Source organism: Notothenia rossii, assembly GCF_949606895.1.
Source record: "Notothenia rossii genome assembly, chromosome: 4".
NCBI lineage: Eukaryota > Metazoa > Chordata > Actinopteri > Perciformes > Nototheniidae > Notothenia > Notothenia rossii.
The window spans coordinates 61,647,204-61,667,156 of record NC_136902.1 but is presented as its reverse complement, the minus strand read 5'-3'; the positions used below and the strand labels follow the sequence as shown (position 1 = coordinate 61,667,156).

At 42.7% G+C, this 19,953-nt stretch overlaps 1 protein-coding gene across 1 annotated transcript in view; it reads left to right on the top strand.

Moving 5' to 3' along the window:
• LOC307034871 (seizure protein 6 homolog) overlaps positions 1–19,953 on the top strand; it is a 361,762-nt gene that overhangs the window by 327,184 nt on the left and 14,625 nt on the right. The window contains exons 14-15 of the mRNA XM_079673797.1: positions 71–179; positions 1,772–1,871. Of these exons, the coding sequence (XP_079529923.1) occupies positions 71–179; positions 1,772–1,871 (209 nt within the window). The remainder of the gene's footprint in view (positions 1–70; positions 180–1,771; positions 1,872–19,953) is intronic.

Here is a 19,953-nt window from a genome sequence, read left to right as displayed (position 1 = left end):
TAAAAAAAATTAAAACGTTTGACCTGTCAATGAATAATATATTGTCGTGTCCCTGTTTTCTCTCCAATAGTGTCTACTGCAGACCTAAGAATGGAGGGGGCACAAGTAGCATTTGCTGTCTTCATCCCCATCGTCCTCCTCCTCAGCCTCATCATTGGAATCTACCTCTACTACTCAAAGTAGGTTCAAATGTTCAAAAAGAAGGTTCAAGGTTCAAGGCTTTTATTTGTCATACCTATAGCTACAGTGTAGTTATGTCGATGAAAATCTTAGGTCACAGGCTCCACCAACAGTGCAACAGAAGACAGTTTTATACAAATAAATGTGGCCTTAGCTTCTCTCTTTAACACTCACATAAGAAAATAAATACCAATTCTATCAATTGTCTATTTTAAAGTTCCCTTTGTAGTCAAGTGTAATTAAACTCTGTTTCCACTGAATATCGGTTTTGAGCCGGTGAGCAATTGCAAACCAGTTTTTTGTGTTTCCACTGCAATGACGCCAGCTGTCAAGCACCGACTATTTACTCGGCGAAAACCGAGCCACATAGGACGGAGGCCGGAGCGGAGCAACAACAGCTCATGGCAAGAGTAGAATGTTCAATCAATCAATCAACGTTTATTCATATAGCCCAATATCACATATTCTACATTTGTCTCAGGGGACTTTACAGTTTGTAAAGAAAATGAATACAATTACGACACCGTCTGTCCTTAGACCCTCCCGTCGGACAAGGAAAAACTTCCAAAGGAACCCCACAGCTAATGGGGGTAAAGTGGAAGAAACCTCCGGGAGAGCAACAGAGAATGTTGTTCGGGTTACATTGAGAGCGCAAAGTGGCTAGAACACAACCACAAAGATATAAATAAACTTGCCTAATGTTCACCATTTTATTCACTTTGAATGAAAACCATTTTGCTATAGTTGTGCTACCAACGATAAGCTACTCAAAGTATTTATGGTGAATGATTATTATGCTATATTTATACAAGGCAGCATGTCGGTGTGTCCTTGGGAAAATTGCTCCCGATTGCTCCAACTGGGTGTGTGAATGTTAGCTTCCTTGAGCAGATGGCACCATGTTTGGCATCCCCTGCCACTATATAAATGGGTGAATGATGACTTTTATATGTAAAGCGCTCTTGGGAGTCGTAAGGAATGGATAAAAGGCTATCTGAAATGCAGTCCATCCATTTACCATTTAAAGTTGAAGAATTCGTAAATCAATAGCTTTAACATGACACAGCTCCAATGTTAGCCGCCATTTGTGTTATTGTGAGTGATATTCATGCTGGAAACTATAATCACATGAAGCAAAGAAAATTGTCAGCTCTGGTCAGTGGAAAAGCAAACTGGTTCGCACTTGGGAACCAAACCAGCCCCAGCGTGGAACTAAAACAAAACGCATTTAAGTGGAATAGAGGTATCAGCACCGTTTACAGAGAAAATGTTGGTTTGTTATTATGTATTCTTTCTATAACATTTGATTGTATTATATAAACAACCCTGTTCTGCCATTTCTATTAAGTGTGTGTGTCAGTGATCCTTCATTATACCATCCACCTCCACAACACCTCCATCATACAGTAACTGGTCTACACCTCTCTATTAGCACATCTGACTCATAAAAGCATGATGAGAAAAGTACACAGTTAAATAGCATTTTTTTTAAAAACACATTTTAGGGTGCCATTTCTCCAGAATGACATTGTACATATTAAAACATGTGTGTCTCCTTCTTTGTCATGACGCATTCTCTGTCTGTGCTCAGGCATCAGAGAAAGCCACTTCAGCTGTCACTGTCCTCCAACCTACCATATGAAAACATCTCTGGAGAATCCACGTGTGACAATTTAGTTTATGAGACAACGGTGAGTCAACGTATATCTCAGACTGTGAGAATGCATGTTTGTTTGGGGGGAGGGACTAGGTACAGTGTGTTACTCCATCTCCTGTATTCCCAGTGTACCTTCAATCAGGAGAGACGTGATGTATGAAATACATGTTTATTATCGGGTCACATTATATAAATGAAACATAATGATGACAGTTTATAACAAGTGAATGAAATGGTGTTTGGCGATTAGGCCCAGGTTTGGTAGGATGTCATTCGGGAAGGGAAGAACCGTTTCCGATGAATCCCCCCGGGTCTAGACACTGGTGGTGGTGATAAGTGGTTAGGTCCGGTTGGAAGGGAGAGGGTTGAGCTTGGCCCTGAGTTGGAAGCAGGAGGCGAAGGGGTGGAGGAGGGTTGCGCGTTGACACCTGGAAGACAGCTGATGGAAAAGGGGAGAGCATATATAGAGGGATTAACAGGTGCGATAATTAGGCTTGTGAATGGAGGGAAGTGATAGGTTAGCTTGAGGAGTGGCGCTCCATCATTTAGTGAAGGGAGCGAGTATTGCCATGACGTGCAATACAAAGTGATAGGTCTTCCTGCCTGAACTTGCGCTGAGCTTCATTTCAATCAGGAGAGACGTGATGTATGGAATACATGTTTATTATCGGGTCACATTATATAAATGAAACATAATGATGACAGTTTATAACAAGTGAATGAAATGGTGTTTGGCGATTAGGCCCAGGTTTGGTAGGATGTCATTCGGGAAGGGAAGAACCGTTTCCGATGAACCCCCAAAAGAAGTGAAAGTATGAAGTACTGAATGTGATGAAATCTTACCTTGTGGGATGCAGTGGAAATCTATGGATGAAATGAGAGGTTAATACATGTGGGGATTTAGACATGCTGATGCCTCCTAGGCATCCTCCCTGGACGTACAGGGCTTCCTGGACGTAAAGGGCATCCTGGACATGCAGCGCTTCCCGGACGTATGGGGCATCCCGGACGTACGGGGCATCCCGGACGTACGGGGCATCCTGGACGTACAGGGCATCCCGGACGTACGGGGCAACCTGACTTCGCAGGGACACATTTTATACAGACCCGAAGGTTACAACCTGGACGTACAGGGTTAGACATGCAAGGATAAACATGACCCGTGGGGCGAATATACGTGCTGACATGCTAAGAACCACCACCAGTTATATGCATACGTACCAATTTGAAGGTTGGAGAGACCTTTGGATAGCCAGCACGGCACTGAGGTTCGGACGAATGTAGGATGAGAAGCAGTTGTTGTAGGGAAGAGGAATAATTACCTTGATTGCGGCAGGTTTGCTGCACCTATCCTGAACGAGCCCTGAAATGCTCTTAAGACACCACCACCAGTTATATGCATGTTTACCAGAGGTAAGCTGGAGAGATCTTGGATAGCTGGCACAAGCCGATGCCCGGCGAAGAGGGAGATGTAGACAATGTAATGCGGCTGTTAGCTTGAGTACAATGATGCATGGATATCATACCCTGCTTAACATAAGCCATGTGAGCATGAAACCAAATATATGAGTGCAATATGAGCAGCATGAAATAATATTTGCTTAGGTAAATACTGAGACATGACCCATGATATAGGCAGGGCTCAACGCTAACTTTTAAAAGTGGTTGCCAGGCTGGCAACCAGGCATCCGCTTTTGGTTGCCAAAACTGAAAATACGGTTGCCCTTTTTTAGATACCTTATATTTCCAATAATTAAGATGCTATACAGTTATACATCAACTTAATAATGAACATGTGACACAAGAATGTTCAAATGCTTTACAATAAGTAATTAACGCACTTATTTGAACCTAAGTGGTAGTAAACTTGTCCACCCTCAATTGCTGGTATACAAAATACCAGTAGTGCTGCTGTTGTCCTGTTCTTCATAGATCCCTCACAAATGAATTGAGCAAGTCACCAGTTTCTTGATCATCCGTTGTCTCCCTTTCAAATGTGGGTTTTCTTGACCTTTGTGCTGACCCCCACCAGTGACCCATTGGCCCTTCAGCATTGAAGTCTTGGATTGGCCAGACTAATACATTTCTAATGTTAAATAAATGAAAAACATTCATAGTTAAACATTTGATATTAATTATTGATGCTGTAAATTACCTTTAATATGTCTAACTATATTTAAAATGTGTTACCTTTTTATAGAAGTGATTATAATTTAATGCAACCATTTTCTATGGTAAAGTTTCGTTTTGCACTTTTATTTTGGTAGTAATAAGATCGGGACTCTTATTTTGAATGAACTTTTACCGGAAGTGAATGGAAAACATTCCTCTTTGTTTTTCGTTCGGGTTTTACCTTACGCTTCATCAGTTGAATCACTTTGAACATTCGTTTGAGAAGTTGAGGTGTTGGCTGAACTTTTTATCACAGTCAAACAACTTATTTTTGCTTCGCCATTTTGTTGTAAAACAAACAAACGGCGCACCGCGCACGCGAGTAAACGTGCATCGCTTTCTGGCTCCGTAATCACGCCAATGCACGTGCAATTTAAGTATCAGGTTCCGACTGGTCACAACAATTAAATATCACTCTTAAAACAAATATGAATATTCATCTATTTTGGGGTGCATGTTTTGCTGTCCTTATTTCTTATGTTAAAAACTGGTTGCCACTGACGGCAACCAAAGTCCAAGAAGTGATTGACATTTTTCTGAATGGTTGCCAATGGCAACCTGGCAACCGTTACTGTCGAGCCCTGATATAGGACTAGCTTAATTAGCAGTGTAATTACGCCACGGTGAGACGTAGATGCTGATGTGCTGGTTGGGTGATTAGACTGTCTTCTATCGTCTTACATGAACTTCTCTTTCTCCCTGAAAGAAACCCCCCCAAAAAAACACGGATGGGCAGCATCCGTGGCTGTGTTTGAAGCTTGAAACTGCGGTACTTACTGAGCATTGTGACGGGTAGTAGTTACCCGAACTGCATAACTCCATGCTGTAACGCGTTACACCCGAAGCTGCCTGAAACTCACCTTAACCCCGGAACTAAAGGCAACAATGCATAAACGAACTTCTCTCTTTTTCTCTCTCCTTATTCTTCTTCTCTTTCCTCCTCTCTTTTCTTTCTTTTCTCTTTCTTCCATTCTTTTCTTTTTCTCTCCTTTTTTCTTCGTTCTTCTCTTCTTTTGCTTTTCTCTTCATTGTTCTTCTTCTTCTTTGCTCTTCTTCTTCTCTCTCTTTTCTTTTCTTCCTCTCTTTTTCCTCTTCTCTTTTCTTGCCTGTTTTAGCGGTGAGGCGCAGGGAAAGGAGGCAAGCCTGCTGTGCACTGAACCTGCTAGCCGTCTATGACGCACTTAGTGTCCAGTACTGGCTACTGAGCCGGGAGGAGAAGTAGCTTCGATGGGATGTAGCTTAAGCCCTGCCTGCCTGCAAGAGGGGTTGTAGTTGAAGCCAGAAATGGGTGAAGCTTCGCGAGCCGGAAGCGCCGCATTAGAGCGGCCCTGATGCCAGTGATGCTCTCTCTCGACTGAAGGCGTGCGTCAATTGTTTGCCTGAAGTAGCCCCTTTCCATTAAGCCGGAGGAACTTCTGTGGAGCCCAATGTCCTTGTCTTTTCCTTCCGCGTCCGGGTTTGCGGGGTGGCCGGCTAGAACCGCTAGCCAACTGGGGAACGCCGCCTGTAGCTTAATCCGCAAGACTGCGGAGCTGATGAATATATATATACCTGGAGCTGGGACGAAGCCCTGCTGCTGCTTGCGCGTTGACACCTGGAAGACAGCTGATGGAAAAGGGAAGAGCATATATAGAGGGATTAACAGGTGCGATAATTAGGCTTGTGAATGGAGGGAAGTGATAGGTTAGCTTGAGGAGTGGCGCTCCCTATCATTTAGTGAAGGGAGCGAGTATTGCCATGACGTGCAATACGAAGTGATAGGTCTTCCTGCCTGAACTTGCGCTGAGCTTCATTTGTTGTATCTCCCTCCCATTACCTACATCATGGACAGTGGGTTTGAGACTAAAAAAACGGTTTAAGCATTGCTGGATTAATTTGCAACAGTTTACGATCTATAACTAATGTATTTATTTACCTAACAAAACTGGTCTGGTTCTATCAACATCAGTAAATATTCTGTACACTGTATAAAACGTTTGATGTGTTGAGTTTTTATTTTTCTTCTTCCATGCTGGCAATCCCAAAGAACAATGAGGTGAGTTGTTCCTAAATCCTAAATGATGTGTCATGAATGTTGCAAGGGGAGGTGTAGCAATATTCTTATCTTGTGTTTGCCTATGGTATGGGCAACACGTCTGATATGCATCCCTCAAACAAACAATACAGTATTGTGTGAATCACAGTAGGGTGTGTCTACTTCCTTTGCTAAGAAGCTCTTTGTTGTTGACCGATCATTAAACCACACTGCACTGGTTGACATGATCCTTTATTACCATGAATACACACACTGTACTTTATTTCACTCAATCTCATTTACACTGTCCTGCTGCAACAAATACTTACTAGAGCACCACATGTGGATTAATCCGCCACTAAAGGAGTCCCTTTGTTTGACAAAACTAAAGTGGAATATGTTTGTTTTAACTAAATCAAACATAAATTTCTGAGCTATTTGATTTAATTATTCAGTATGAACCATTGGCTGAGGCTGACAGCCGAATAAGTCTAGGGAAGTCAGAAAGTATTGATAGGAGAAAATCCCTTTAGAGATGGACGCATGATATTTTCACAGGAAACTAGCATTACCGTTTAATTTTAATTTCTTATTGCTGTATCAAAATAAAAGTTATTGATTAATGATAACATTTGACAACCGCTGCTTCGTACGCAACTCCCTTCCTTTGACCACATGTGCTCATTCTCTTCCCAGGATACACGAGAATACGAGGTTTCGATCTGAAGACGCCAGAGCATGTGTTTCAGAATGGACAGATAAGAAGCCTGCTGGCCTTTTCAACGTATGTCAGACTCACACCTTTGGTGACTCCACCCTGTTCTCTATTCACTGAATATGAGCCTCCCTTTATTTACCCTACAGACGACGCCACACTACCGCTGGAAAGGCTGGGCCACCGGATAATTTTTCTAGCTCAACAGTACAGTCCAGCAGCAGCAGTTTGTACAGTTTTTAATCCTGTGATTGCATCCTGAGGACTTTCAGCGCCAAGAACCATCTCAGAAAGCAGAGGGATTCGATGCAAAGCTTGTGCCATTAAGTGATATAACCACTGATGTTACATTTTGTTATTTACATTATACACTATATGTCTCCTGCACCATTTAAAGACTAATGCTTGGATTAATGGGATGTCTATTAAGAGTAACATCTTAACTTATCTTGACAAACAACTGCATTTACATTTAGAGTATGCTCAAAAATTCGAATTGATGCACGATCTGAGATAAGAAATCAGAATATACATTAAATAAAAGGTCCAATAAAATATAATTGTCCCTGGGAGAGAGAGAAGAAAACGTATTATATTTTCATGTCTGTATTAAGTACGGAGCTGGATGTGGTTAACCTTACTTTGCATAAAGACTTGAAAGGGGTTTAGCTAGCCAGGCTTGGTAAATACACCCAACACCTCCTTAGCTCACTAGAAAACATGTTGCATCTTGTTCATTTGTATCCTAAGTAAGAACAAAATAAAGAAACAATATGTTGCTTAAGGATTGTAACGTTTTCATGAATAAATCCAACTGAACATTGCTAACTATGTAATTTCTGGGATAGCTATATTTAATTTGCTTTCAAGGTTTCTCAAAACAAACGAAAAAGCCCTGCTTGGTGCAAATTCATATAATGATTAATTGCATTTACTTTGTGCTCAAAGTGCTTTACATTACATATTACATAGACATGTAATACATCATGTTGTTCTTTTACACTTTTGCTAACAAGTGACTCATTAGCTTGCTAGCATCAACAGTCTCACACAACCCAGTCTCACGGCATTTCGTGTAATAGTCACAACATTTAATCTATTGATTCGTGTTCACCAACACGATTTTCCCCTTTTTTTCGTGTCACACAGAACGATTTTAAAAGCAATGTATTTCTATTGGTAGTATGTTTCGTGCCTGCACCACGTCTTTTTGTCCGGTCGGGTCTTCGAAGTCCAGAAGCTGTGGGGTTCATAAAAACATTTTCTTACTCAATATCAAGCCACGATTATTGTTTTTATTTTAACTTGTATAATGTCTGACTTTTTTTGCCGTCCGCGAGGAAAATAAATGGGTCTCAGAGCCTCAGAATACTGAAATCTGTATTTTTTCAATCTTTTTTTCCTTCTAATTAGTTATTCTTTTCTAAATAACACACTGTTATTTACTCAACAATAACGCACAATTATCCTTGTTTTTATTTATTTGTTTAATTCTATAATCTTGGGCTTTTTAGCCGTTCCTCAGGAACTGAATTTCAAAATAAAGTCACCGGAAAAAGACGTAGGCCTATATGGGACATTTTGAGCATCACTGCCACTGAACTGATTACCCAGATCCTCAGCTTGAAGCTTGGTGATTGGATATTTTAGCTGCAATGCACGTTGGGATATGGTGTTAGTAATGAGATATGAAATCCGAAAAACATTTCAGAGTTTAGGATGGCCAAAGACACTATACTACCCATAATCCTATCGTTTAGGACTACAGTACCTTTGCTTGACAAACCCCGTGATTAATCTTCAAGCTCTGGGATTGGATGTTGGAGTGGCAGTGCGCCAAACAGCACTTTGAAATGGAACAAAACCACGGCAGACTATCCAAAACTGGACTCGAACGGGACCAGCCCCCAGAACTACACATGCTGGCTATTGTGTTTCGCAAAATGTTCTATGGGACGTCTCTACTGGGAACGTTTTCGTTTTTCCCACAATTAGAAGTTGCCAGTATTAAACACATTGGTGTTACCAAATTTAAAACATATAATTAATAAATGGGTGAAAATTGCTTGTGTCCATAATGGGCAGCATTAATATACAGGACTGTCTCAGAAAATTAGAATATTGTGATAAAGTTCTTTATTTTCTGTAATGCAATTAAAAAAACAAAAATGTCATACATTCTGGATTCATTACAAATCAACTGAAATATTGCAAGCCTTTTATTATTTTAATATTGCTGATTATGGCATACAGCTTAAGAAAACTCAAATATCCTATCTCTAAATATTAGAATATCATGAAAAAGTATACTAGTAGGGTGTTCAACGAATCACTTGAATCGTCTAATTAACTCGAAACACCTGCAAGGGTTTCCTGAGCCTTGAAAAACACTCAGCTTGGTTCAGTAAACTAAATCACAAGTATGGGGAAGACTGCTGATCTGACTGCTGTCCAGAGGACCGTCATTGACACCCTCAATCCATACAATGCCATAATAACCCTAACATCAAAGACAGAAAGGTATATCCGTCATTTAATGGTAAGCTATTGAAATTCTGATTCATAGATGTGTCTCCCATCACCCAAATCCCCTGACTATTCTTTCAACTCAGTATTTACATTCTTATATTCAAAGAAAATCAGTAATATCTTTAAAAAAATACAAGTCCCTGTCTATCAACTGTGCACTGCTACATATCTACCAATTGGATCAAATATAAAAGTCAGCCGAATTAATGTTGATACTGCAAGGAGACTTATTGTGTGAAGAGAAATTGAAGATGTTTTTGAATTGCTGATATATTAATGATCCATGTCACGTATTCAGTTTTGGTGGCAGTCTTCTAATCAGGGCTCTATAAATAAATAACTACGGCAGATGTGTAATATTTAATGCAGCCGAACCGTGTATTACAATGTGATGACTTCCAAAGAGAAAAGCAAGCACACTCGGAATAAAGTATTATTTTTTTCCTTTTTTAAAATGTTTTTCGGATTTCAAAACACCATATCCCAACGTGCATTGCGGCTAAACAATCCAATCACAGAGCTTCAACCATAGCTGAGGATCTTGGGTAATCAGTTCAGTGTGTGTGTGTCTGTTTCCGGTTATTTTATTTTGAAATTCAGTTCCTGAGGAACAACAAAACAGAGATTATAGAATTAAACAAATAAATAAAAACAAGGATAATTGTGTGTTATTGTTGAGTAAATAACAGTGTGTTATTTAGAAAAGAATAACAAATTAGAAGGAAACAAATATTTTAATAAATACAGATTTCAGTATTCTGAGGCTCTGAGCCCCATTTCTTTTCCTCACGGAGGGTCTTCTGCCCTCACCACGCGTGTAGATGCATGGCTATGCAGCGATCTAAACACTCTCCCCAAAATGACCGAGACAGGAGCTGACGTTTGGTATTTTAATAGGAGCGGTGTGAAACTGAAATGATACAAACAAAGACATGTATAAATATCTAACAACAACAAAATATAATGTACTTTTCCCCAAAAATAAACCAAATGCACTCCAACATCTAATAAGGGACAATTACTACTCATGCAGCAATTACATGGCTTAACTACATATGCTGAATTTAGATAAATGTTACATGAGATGCAAAAATATAAGTAGCACATTATACAAAATGTTTCCCTAAACAAATGTACTCACAGATTATGCCTTCTCAAGGGTGAAAATAACCAGATGGAGACAGATAGAGTCAAGGACCTGTTCCCCATGCGGCTCTCAAACAAAATGGCAGAACGGAAGCCTAACACAGACGTTTTACTAGGAACGCACTTGCCTGTCCCTAGAGGCCACTAAGGATATAGCATTCAAGGAGATAGATGTCAGTCATTAGAATGACAGAACACTCCCCGCCTGGCATCTTTAAGATGTCAACACTAACTAGAAACTGAGAAAGGAGTGTTAGGTCTGATGCACTGTAGTAGCTCACTTCACAGTGACTTATTAGTGTCCTTTTGTAAGAGAAGGACTGTCTCCGAGATAGGTCTAAGAAACAGCTTTGTTGTACCCTCCTTGAGAATCTTCACCACAACCTTCCTAACTTTCCCGTCGTCACTGGGAAAGGTCTTTGTAACTAGCCCGACCGGCCAGCTGTTCCTCTGAACTTGGTTGTCCGTAGCAAGACGACATCCCCCTCTTGCATGTTAGGCCTTTCGTTCCTCCAAATGCGTCGACCTCGGAGATTGCTGATATATTTTCGTCTCCACCGTTCCCAGAAAGTGTTGGCCAAACTCTGAACCTGTCTCCACTGACGCCTATAAAGGTCACTTTCACCAAACTGGCCTGGAGGTGAAGAATGTGTGCCCCATTTCTGGGTAAGGAGAGTGGCTGGAGTGAGAATGAGTGGGTTCTCTGGGTCCGTAGAGACAGAGGTTAACGGCCTGGCGTTGACTATTGCTGTTACCTCTGCCATGAGTGTAGTCAGCACTTCATGCGTCAGTTTTGCAGTGCCAAGTTTGAGCAGCATAGCATCTAGGACACGACGTATGACCCCAATCATTCGTTCCCAGCTGCCACCCATGTGTGAGGAGTGTGGAGGGTTAAACTGCCATGTGCACCCCTGTTCTGTCAGATAGTTCTCAATCCGATCGTTGTTGCATCCTTTGGAGTCAATTTGGAGTTCTTTGCAGGCTCCCACAAAATTGGTTCCGCAGTCTGATCTGAACTGCTTCACAGTGCCCCTGATGGCAAGGAAGCGTCTTAAAGCATTAATGAAGCTGGAAGAATCCATCGATTTCAGCACCTCAATGTGTATTGCTCGTGAGTTCATGCACACAAAGACAACCGCCCACCGCTTGCTTTTGGCTTGACCTCCGCGTGTTCTTTGTGCACTGACAGACCAAGGTCCAAACACGTCGAGCCCTACATAAGTGAAGGGCGGGTCTGTGCTTAAGCGATCGGCCGGCAGATCAGCCATCTTCTGCTCCTGCTGCCTCCCACGTAACATGCGGCAGGTTACACAGTTGCAGATAGCGCTGCTGATGGATCATTTTCCTCCAACGACTCAAAATCTGGCTGCCCTCACGGCTCCTTCCGTGAAGTGCCTACCTTGGTGATGAACTTGCTCGTGAAAGTGTCTAATTAATAGTGTGGCAACATGATGTTTACCAGGAACAAGTACTGGGTGAGATTCGTCAGAGGTTGTTCTTAACTTTTCCAGACAACCACCAACGCGTAGGAGACCATGTGAGTCCATGAAGGGGCAAAGTTTGCTGAGTGAACTCTGTCTTGGAATAGGCTTTCCATCCTTGATGCAACTGATCTCCTCTTCATATACTTTGCTTTGAAAAGCGAGGATGATCGTAGCTTTGGCTTGGTCAAGTTGCTCCTTAGTTAGAGGCCTTTTGCAGGTGTGCCATCCATGGCAAGTACTGTCTTTGTAAACTTGAGTGAATGAGTGAGCAATGTGGGAAAGCAGAGAAATGGCTCTTGAGAGAGATCTCCAACCGGAAAACCGCTCAAAGCGTGCACCGCTGAGCTTGTTGTCTGAAAGACGAGTGGTGCAGACAGTGACTTCTGGTCGTACCTCAACATCTGTTCCAGCATTGATGAGGTCAAAGGCTTCTTTGTCTGGTTGATAAGGTTGTGGATTGGTCAGAAAGGTGGGTACAACCAGCCATGAAAACAGAGCAAGCTGACTAGCTGGGATACCTCTTGAAGCCTGATCAGCTGGGTTTAGCTCGGAAGGAACGTAGTTCCACTGGCTAGCTTGTGTAGACCGCCTGATGCGCTGTACTCGGTTGTGGACGTACACGTAGAATCGTCTTGATTCGTTTGAAATGTGGCCGAGCACCACCTTACTATCAGAGAAGAACTTGACGTCGTCTAATTTAGTGTCCAACTCCTCAAGAATGACCTCTGCCACCTGAACCGCAAGTACAGCTGCACAAAGCTCAAGCCTAGGAATAGTTAGATCAGGTTTGGGGGCAAGTTTTGCCTTTCCCAGGATGAACCCCACTTCACTCTGTCCTTCTGTATTTGTCACTTTGAGGTACGCAACGGCACCGATTGCCTTGGTGGAGGCGTCACAGAAGACACACACTTCCTTCTTATGAGCTCCAGAGAATGAAAGCGATGTGTACATCTGAGGAATTTAAAAACCCTGAAGATCTTCCAAGGAGTTCTTCCATCTTAGCCATTCCTCCAGTTTCTCTTTAGGGAGAGGTGCGTCCCATTCACAGCCATCAGTCATAAGCTCCCTCAGGATAATACGGCCTTGAATGCTGACGGGTGCTGCGAATCTCAGAGGGTCAAACAAGCTGTTAATGGTTGACAGTACACCACGACGTGTGAAGGGTTTATCACTGGCTGTTACACGAAAGGCAAACGTGTCTGTAGACAGGTCCCATCCAAGCCCAAGACTATGTTGCATAGGATGCGAGTCTTGACCGATGTCGAGGTCTTGCAGACCTTTGGCAAGGTCTTCTCCTGCAAAAAAGCTCTCATGACTTCCGCGTTGTTGGAAGCGATCTTGTGCAGTCTGAGATTTGACTGGGTCAACATTTCTTGAGCCTTTTTCAGGACATCAACGGCCTCCGTAACATTGGAGAATGATTTCAACCCGTCGTCCACGTAGAAGTGCCGTACCACGAACTGTCTTGCTGCAGTGCCAAACTCCTTTTCACCCTCCATGGCCGTCCTCTTCAGTCCGTAGATAGCCACAGCTGGTGAGGGACAATTGCCGCACACATGGACTTTCATTTGGAACTCCATAACCTCGTTGTCCAGCTGGTGTTCACGAAACCACAGGAACCGAAGGTAGTCACGATGATCTTCTCTGACTAAGAAGCTGTGGAACATTTGCTGGATGTCTGACATGGCTGCAACTGGCTCACTCCTGAAGCGGATGAGGACCCCAAGAAGATTGTCGTTGAGGTCTGGTCCCTGAAGAAGCACATTGTTAAGAGAAACGTTCTTGTACTGTGCACTTGAATCAAAAACAACCCTGATTTGTCCTGGTTTCTGGGGATGGTAGACACCAAAACTTGGTAAGTACCAGCACTCTTGATGCTCTTCCAATGTGGGAGCAGGTTCTGCATGCCGTTGCTGAAGATTTTCTTCATAAAGTCCACGAAGTGACCCTTCATCTCAGGTTTCTTTGTCAAAGTCCTGCGGAGTGACATGAGACGACTGAGAGCTTGTCCCCGATTGTTAGGAAGACGTTGTCTAGGAGTGCGAAAAGGGAAGGGGGCCACCCAACTGTTGCAATCATCCTTTGTGAAGTCTTTGTCCATTATGTGGAGGAAGGTCTCATCCTCAACTGAGGGTGCAAATTTGTCGTCATCATCGGAAATGCTGAACACATGCCTGCCTAGCTTCTCAGGTGTTGACCTGTGAAATTCTCTTTCACGTAGATGTTACTCTCGCATAGACGGAAGAAGCTGGGGCGTCCATTTGCCAGGATACTTTCAAGACGAAAGTGTTCACAGTTGGCTTGTGAGTTTCCCCGAGACATACGTCGCCCACAATGACCCACCCCAAGTCAAGGCGTTGGGCAAAGGGAGCATTGTGTGGCCCATTGCACTGGCTGCAAACTTTGTGAGCACGAATAATGTCTCTACCAAGCAACAGTAGGATTTCAGCTCAAGGGTCGAGTGGTGGGATTTCGGCAGTCGCCTCCTTCAGATGAGGATGATTGCTTGCAGCCTCCGGAGTAGGAATTTTGTCCCTATTTCCAAGAATGAGGTTGCATTCAATAAGGGTAGGCAGTAGCAAGGGCACTCCTCCGTTAACAGACTCGACAACAAAGCCACTGGCTCTTCTCCCAGTGGTTTCTGTTGTGCCAGAGCATGTCTTGATGATATAAGGAGAAGCGTTTTCATGAATGCTAAATTTGTCAAAGAAGTCAGATCTTGCTACTGATAAGTTGCTCTGGTCATCTAACATCACATACATTTTATTTTTTCTTACCGGATATCCTTTAGGATAGACGTTGACCAAAGTTATTTTGGAGCAGGATTTACCTTGGAGGTCTTTCCCACAGACCTCGGTGCAATGAGAGGTGGCTACCTCTGTGGCCTGTTCAACTTGCTCCCCGCCATGCACTGCGGGAGATGTGTTGGGACCAGATGCTGCCCAGTTGGGTGGACCAGCATGAAGAGCTGAGATGTGACGATTACTGTCGCACTCTGAGCAGTGGATGTCAGCTTTACAGTCTTTAGCTTGGTGGGTCGTAGAAGCACAGCATTTAAAACATATGAAATGCTCTTTCAGAAAGCTCTTGCGTTGATCAAGCAGCATTCCCCTGAAGCTCTTACACTTTCTGAGGGGGTGTGGTTTTTTGTGGATGGGGCATAGCTTGTCTGGATCCTCGTGAGGCTTGTTTTTAGAGTCAGGGGAGGAGCAGTTCCCTACTTCAGTTTTATTAACCGAATTGCTGTTCTGAGTCCTCCACTGCTTCGCTGGGGGGTGCTCACTTTTGAGAGGTTGAGCGCTGGAGTTTTGGAAAGCAAAGCTTGGATCATTTCTCATCTCTGCATGGCTTTGCACAAATTTAACAAAGAAGGAGAAAGGTGGGTAATGAGCCTGATGTTCCTTTTTGTATGTTGAACCTCGAATTATCCATTGGTCCTGGAGGTTATATGGGAGTTTCTCCACAATGGGTGTTACACCTCTAGATGTGTCAAGGAAGCTGAGGCCTGGTAGGTAACCCTCACATGTAGCAGTTTCAACTTCGAGGAGCAGATCTGCGAGTTCCTGCAGCCGCTGAAAGTCCTTGTTCAGGATTTTCTGAAAGTTTTCAAGCCTTGTGAAGAGAGACGTTTTGATGGCCTCTGGAGAGCCGTAACTCTTATCCAACCGTTGCCACATCATGTTAAGACCAGTCATAGGATAGTTGATATTGACAGCACAAAGTATTTTAACGAGCTGCAGTGACTCCCCGTCGAGCCACCTTGTGAGCAAGTCTAGCTCCTCACTAGGTTTCAAGTTCAAGCCCTCTATGGCATTGCGGAAGCCAGCTTTCCAGGATAGATAATTTTCTGGCTTGTTGTCAAACATCTTTAGCCCTGATAAGACGATGTCCCGATGTGCCAAGTATGTGGCGAGGTCCGAAATCTCCGAAGGTCTGGGTGTTGTTACATGAGAGGGTGTACTGCCTCTAGGGTAGTTGTATGCAGCATTAGTGTACTGTGATGGGGAGTGATTCAAAGTGTTGATGTGGGTTTGAGAGGCCAATGGGATCTGGGGCCTTTGATGATATAAGCTCAGAGGAGCCTGGTGAGAAGGGCTCTGGATGATGATGGGGGCCTCTGTATGTTGAGGGCGTGCTTGCAGTGAAGAAAGAGCTGCTTGCTGTTCTTCGTGATTTGTCTGATGACCCATTTCGTAATTTTCCTGGTTGTTGTAATGTGCATTGACGTACTCACTGGTGCGTTGCATAAATTGTTGCGCCAATGAGAAGTGGCTAGATTTATTTTGATGTTCTTTAAAGTCAATGTCTACAGCTGCTTCAAGCACGTTTGCTGCTGCTGATGCAGCTTCAGCCTCACCCTCTTCTTTAAGAGCATTAAGAGTAGCATCAATGCGTGCTTTCTCTACTTCCATGTCCACTTGACGTTTTGCATAAGCTGCCTTCGTACGCGCAGCTTCAGCCTTTGCACGTGCCTCTGCTGCCAGCATGTTAATACCCAACCGACTAGAGCGTTGTGATGATGAAGTGTTGCTTTGTGATCTAACCTCCATGTTGTGTTGCTCTGTGAAATCTGGGGCGTTCAACATCGTTGCTCTCAGCAATAATGCAGGGTTTCTAGTCCACGGGATGATCTTGAGGTGAAGTTGAATCTTTTCACTCTTCTGCCCTCACCACGCGTGTAGATGCATGGCTTTGCAGCGAGCTAAACACTCTCCCCAAAATGACAGAGACAGGAGCTGACGTTTGGTATTTTAATAGGAGCGGTGTGAAACTGAAATGATACAAACAAAGACATGTATAAATATCTAACAACAACAAAATATATTGTACTTTTCCCCAAAAATAAACCAAATGCACTCCAACATCTAATAAGGGACAATTACTACTCATGCAGCAATTACATGGCTTAACTACATATGCTGAATTTAGATAAATGTTACATGAGATGCAAAAATATAAGTAGCACATTATACAAAATGTTTCCCTAAACAAATGTACTCACAGATTATGCCTTCTCAAGGGTGAAAATAACCGGATGGAGACAGATAGAATCAGGGACCTGTTCCCCATGCGGCTCTCAAACAAAATGGCAGAACGGACGCCTAACACAGACGTTTTACTAGGAACGCACTTGCCAGTCCCTAGAGGCCACTAAGGATATAGCAGTCAAGGAGATAGATGTCAGTCATTAGAATGACAGAACAGAGGGCAAAAAAAGTCAGACATTATACAATTTAAAATAAAAACAATTATCGTGGCTTTATATTGAGCAAGAAAATGTTTTTATGAACCACACAACTTCCGGTCTTCCAAGACCCGACCGGACAAAAAGACGTGGTGCAGGCACGAAACATACTACCAATAGAAATACATTGGTTTTAAAATCGTTCTGTGTGACACGAAAAAAAGGGGAAAATCGTGTTGGTAAACATTAATCAATAGATTAATTGTCGTGACTATAACACAAAATCCCGTGAGACTGGGTTGCCCCCTTGGTCGATTTTGATGATGGACACCTCCTTTGAACCGTTAGAGCCAATGGAATCGAGAGGGAAGTTCCTAAAATCCATCTAAACATTACCCATTGGTGAATGAGTGATGCGTAGCCAGAATGCCCAAAACCAGATGTTGCGTTGTAGCTCTAATGGCGCATTTCCACTGTAGCGCGTAGCACAGTTTAAGTGTGCCATGCCAAACCCGGCCCGTTTTTTTGTTGCGTTTCCACTAGGGGTAGTTCCGGCTAACGGGTACTTTTTCACTGTTTTTCTGGTCCTCCAAAATCGTGGTTCTTTCCGGGCCAACAACTGGGCTATGCTAAACTAGTGAGTGAATCGCTGGCAAGGGGGCTACAACTACAACAAAATGAACATATTTGACCGTGATTTAATTGTAATACACGTTTCAAAATGATGCCTTTGTAACAAAATTCTGATACCGGTTAGTAAAAACCATGAATTAATGCTTTGACAAGTCTGCAGACAAGACGGCAGGCGAAAAACCTTTTAAAATGCGTGTTTTCTGAATGGAGATCGGCTAAGCTAATGTTGTAAATGCTCCGATCGTCCACACTCACAACAACGGCCTATACAGACATTAATAAACCAGAGACTGTATTCGCCATGACACAGACAGTCTGTGGTTTTGCATTGGATAGTTTGAAAAATCTGGTTTACTCTCTCTTGCTGGCCTTTCCAAGTTTACCTACCCAAGCTTTCAAGGATTCATTTATTGTCCTTCTGAAACAAAAGGTTGCCCTATAAAATGCAATTATAGTCAGGGGTGCACATAACTTTCGGATTACGGATTAAAACAATTAAACCTAAATAGCTTGCGAATTATACTTTGGCGGCCGTTAATATACCTGGGCAGCCTGCCCAAGTAAATGTGTGGGAAACCCTGCTATCTTACCAGTTCTTATGCAACTCGCAAATACTCGCAATTCTCTCATCTCTCTCTTCTCTCTCTCTCTCAATGTTGGTGCGCAAATGCACCTTTTTTCAAATGATCCGGTGCTCTTTTTTGGCACCAGTTATGTGCAGCCCTGATTATAGTAAATGTATGCTACACAATATAGATAGCCTATGTTTATCCTCATCTAGTTTAACCATGTCCTCCAGCTCCACACTTAAGACACTGACATGAAATTAGTTTCAAGGGAAATGCTCACAAAAGAGAGCATTTCCCAGAATGTTGAACCATAAACATCCAATTCAAATTAGGATCATTCACAAGTTGTATTACTTATATTTTTAAATCACAATCCTGATTTCATACACTTATATGTAATATGCAGTTAAGCTTGATACATTGAATTGTACCCCTTTAACTGACATGTCATAACTAATGCTGTCAAAATTATCGCGTTAACGGCGATAAATAATCTTTTGAATTAATTGCGTTAAAATATTTAACGCATTTAACGCATGTGCAGAATGACCCGCCTCATACATCCCACCAGTGGCAGCGCCAGGGTATTGCTGGGGTAGGCTACACCCATACCAAGAAATGGCTTAGCCCCACCATGAAAAATGATGTTAAAGTAAGCAAAGTAAAGTCCGCCAACTCGCGCCGAGAATTGCACAGACAGCAGTTAGTAAGATTGATTTCAGTAGCCACTTGTCTGGAAATACCGAAGACCAGAAACGGTTTTGAAAACTTTTGTCACGTAGTGATCGTCTTCTCAATAGAACATCTTTGATAATGTCTTCTGGCCAATCAGAATCAAGATAACGGCGTGGTGTTTACTTGTTGCAGGAAGTCCCGATGGAGAATACTTTTGCTGTAGTACAGGGGTGCACATAACTGGTAGGTACGCAGGTTATGTGCGTAATCTGAAATGCGTACCGTCACTTGTGTCACAAAGCGCATTTGCGTACCGACGTACTTGTGAAGCTTTTCCAGAAGGCGGTTAGATCACCGGACGACAGAGTCGGTCTCCGTGTGCACAGACAGGGCTGCTGTTAACGTCGGTCTGTACAACGGAATTGTGCCAAAACTACGCCAACCGGCTGCGGAGGGAGACTCCCCCCCTTCACTGGAGAACTGCGCTAAAACAGCTGATCACAACGTTCGCGGTCTGTGGTCACGAAGTACTCCACTAGCCCCCCCTGTGTTGATAAAATCAACACGTAATGAAAAAGACCCCACGGTTTGATGATTGATAGGTGCTGTCTTTCATTTTGACACACAGAACAATGTTATAATAAACAAACATACATACTGTATGTTAAATGGATATATCCGCCTTCTTTCATTTATCTTTCCATTCCCACAACAATATACATAAGAAATGGCATATTTTGGACATAGTTCGAATGGTGATTAATCATGATTAAAATGTGTAATCGTTTGACAGCACTAGTCATAACCCTTCACTTTATATAAAGTGAAAAGGAAAATGTGCACCAAGGTAAGCTACTGTTCATATTGCCATTGCCTGTTCCGAGATTGCGTCTAAATTCTGACAATAACTGTTGTTCGCACATACAGGATTATCCTATGATAATATGTACCCACGCTGGTGTGACGACGATGATAATAATTAACCTATTTTTGA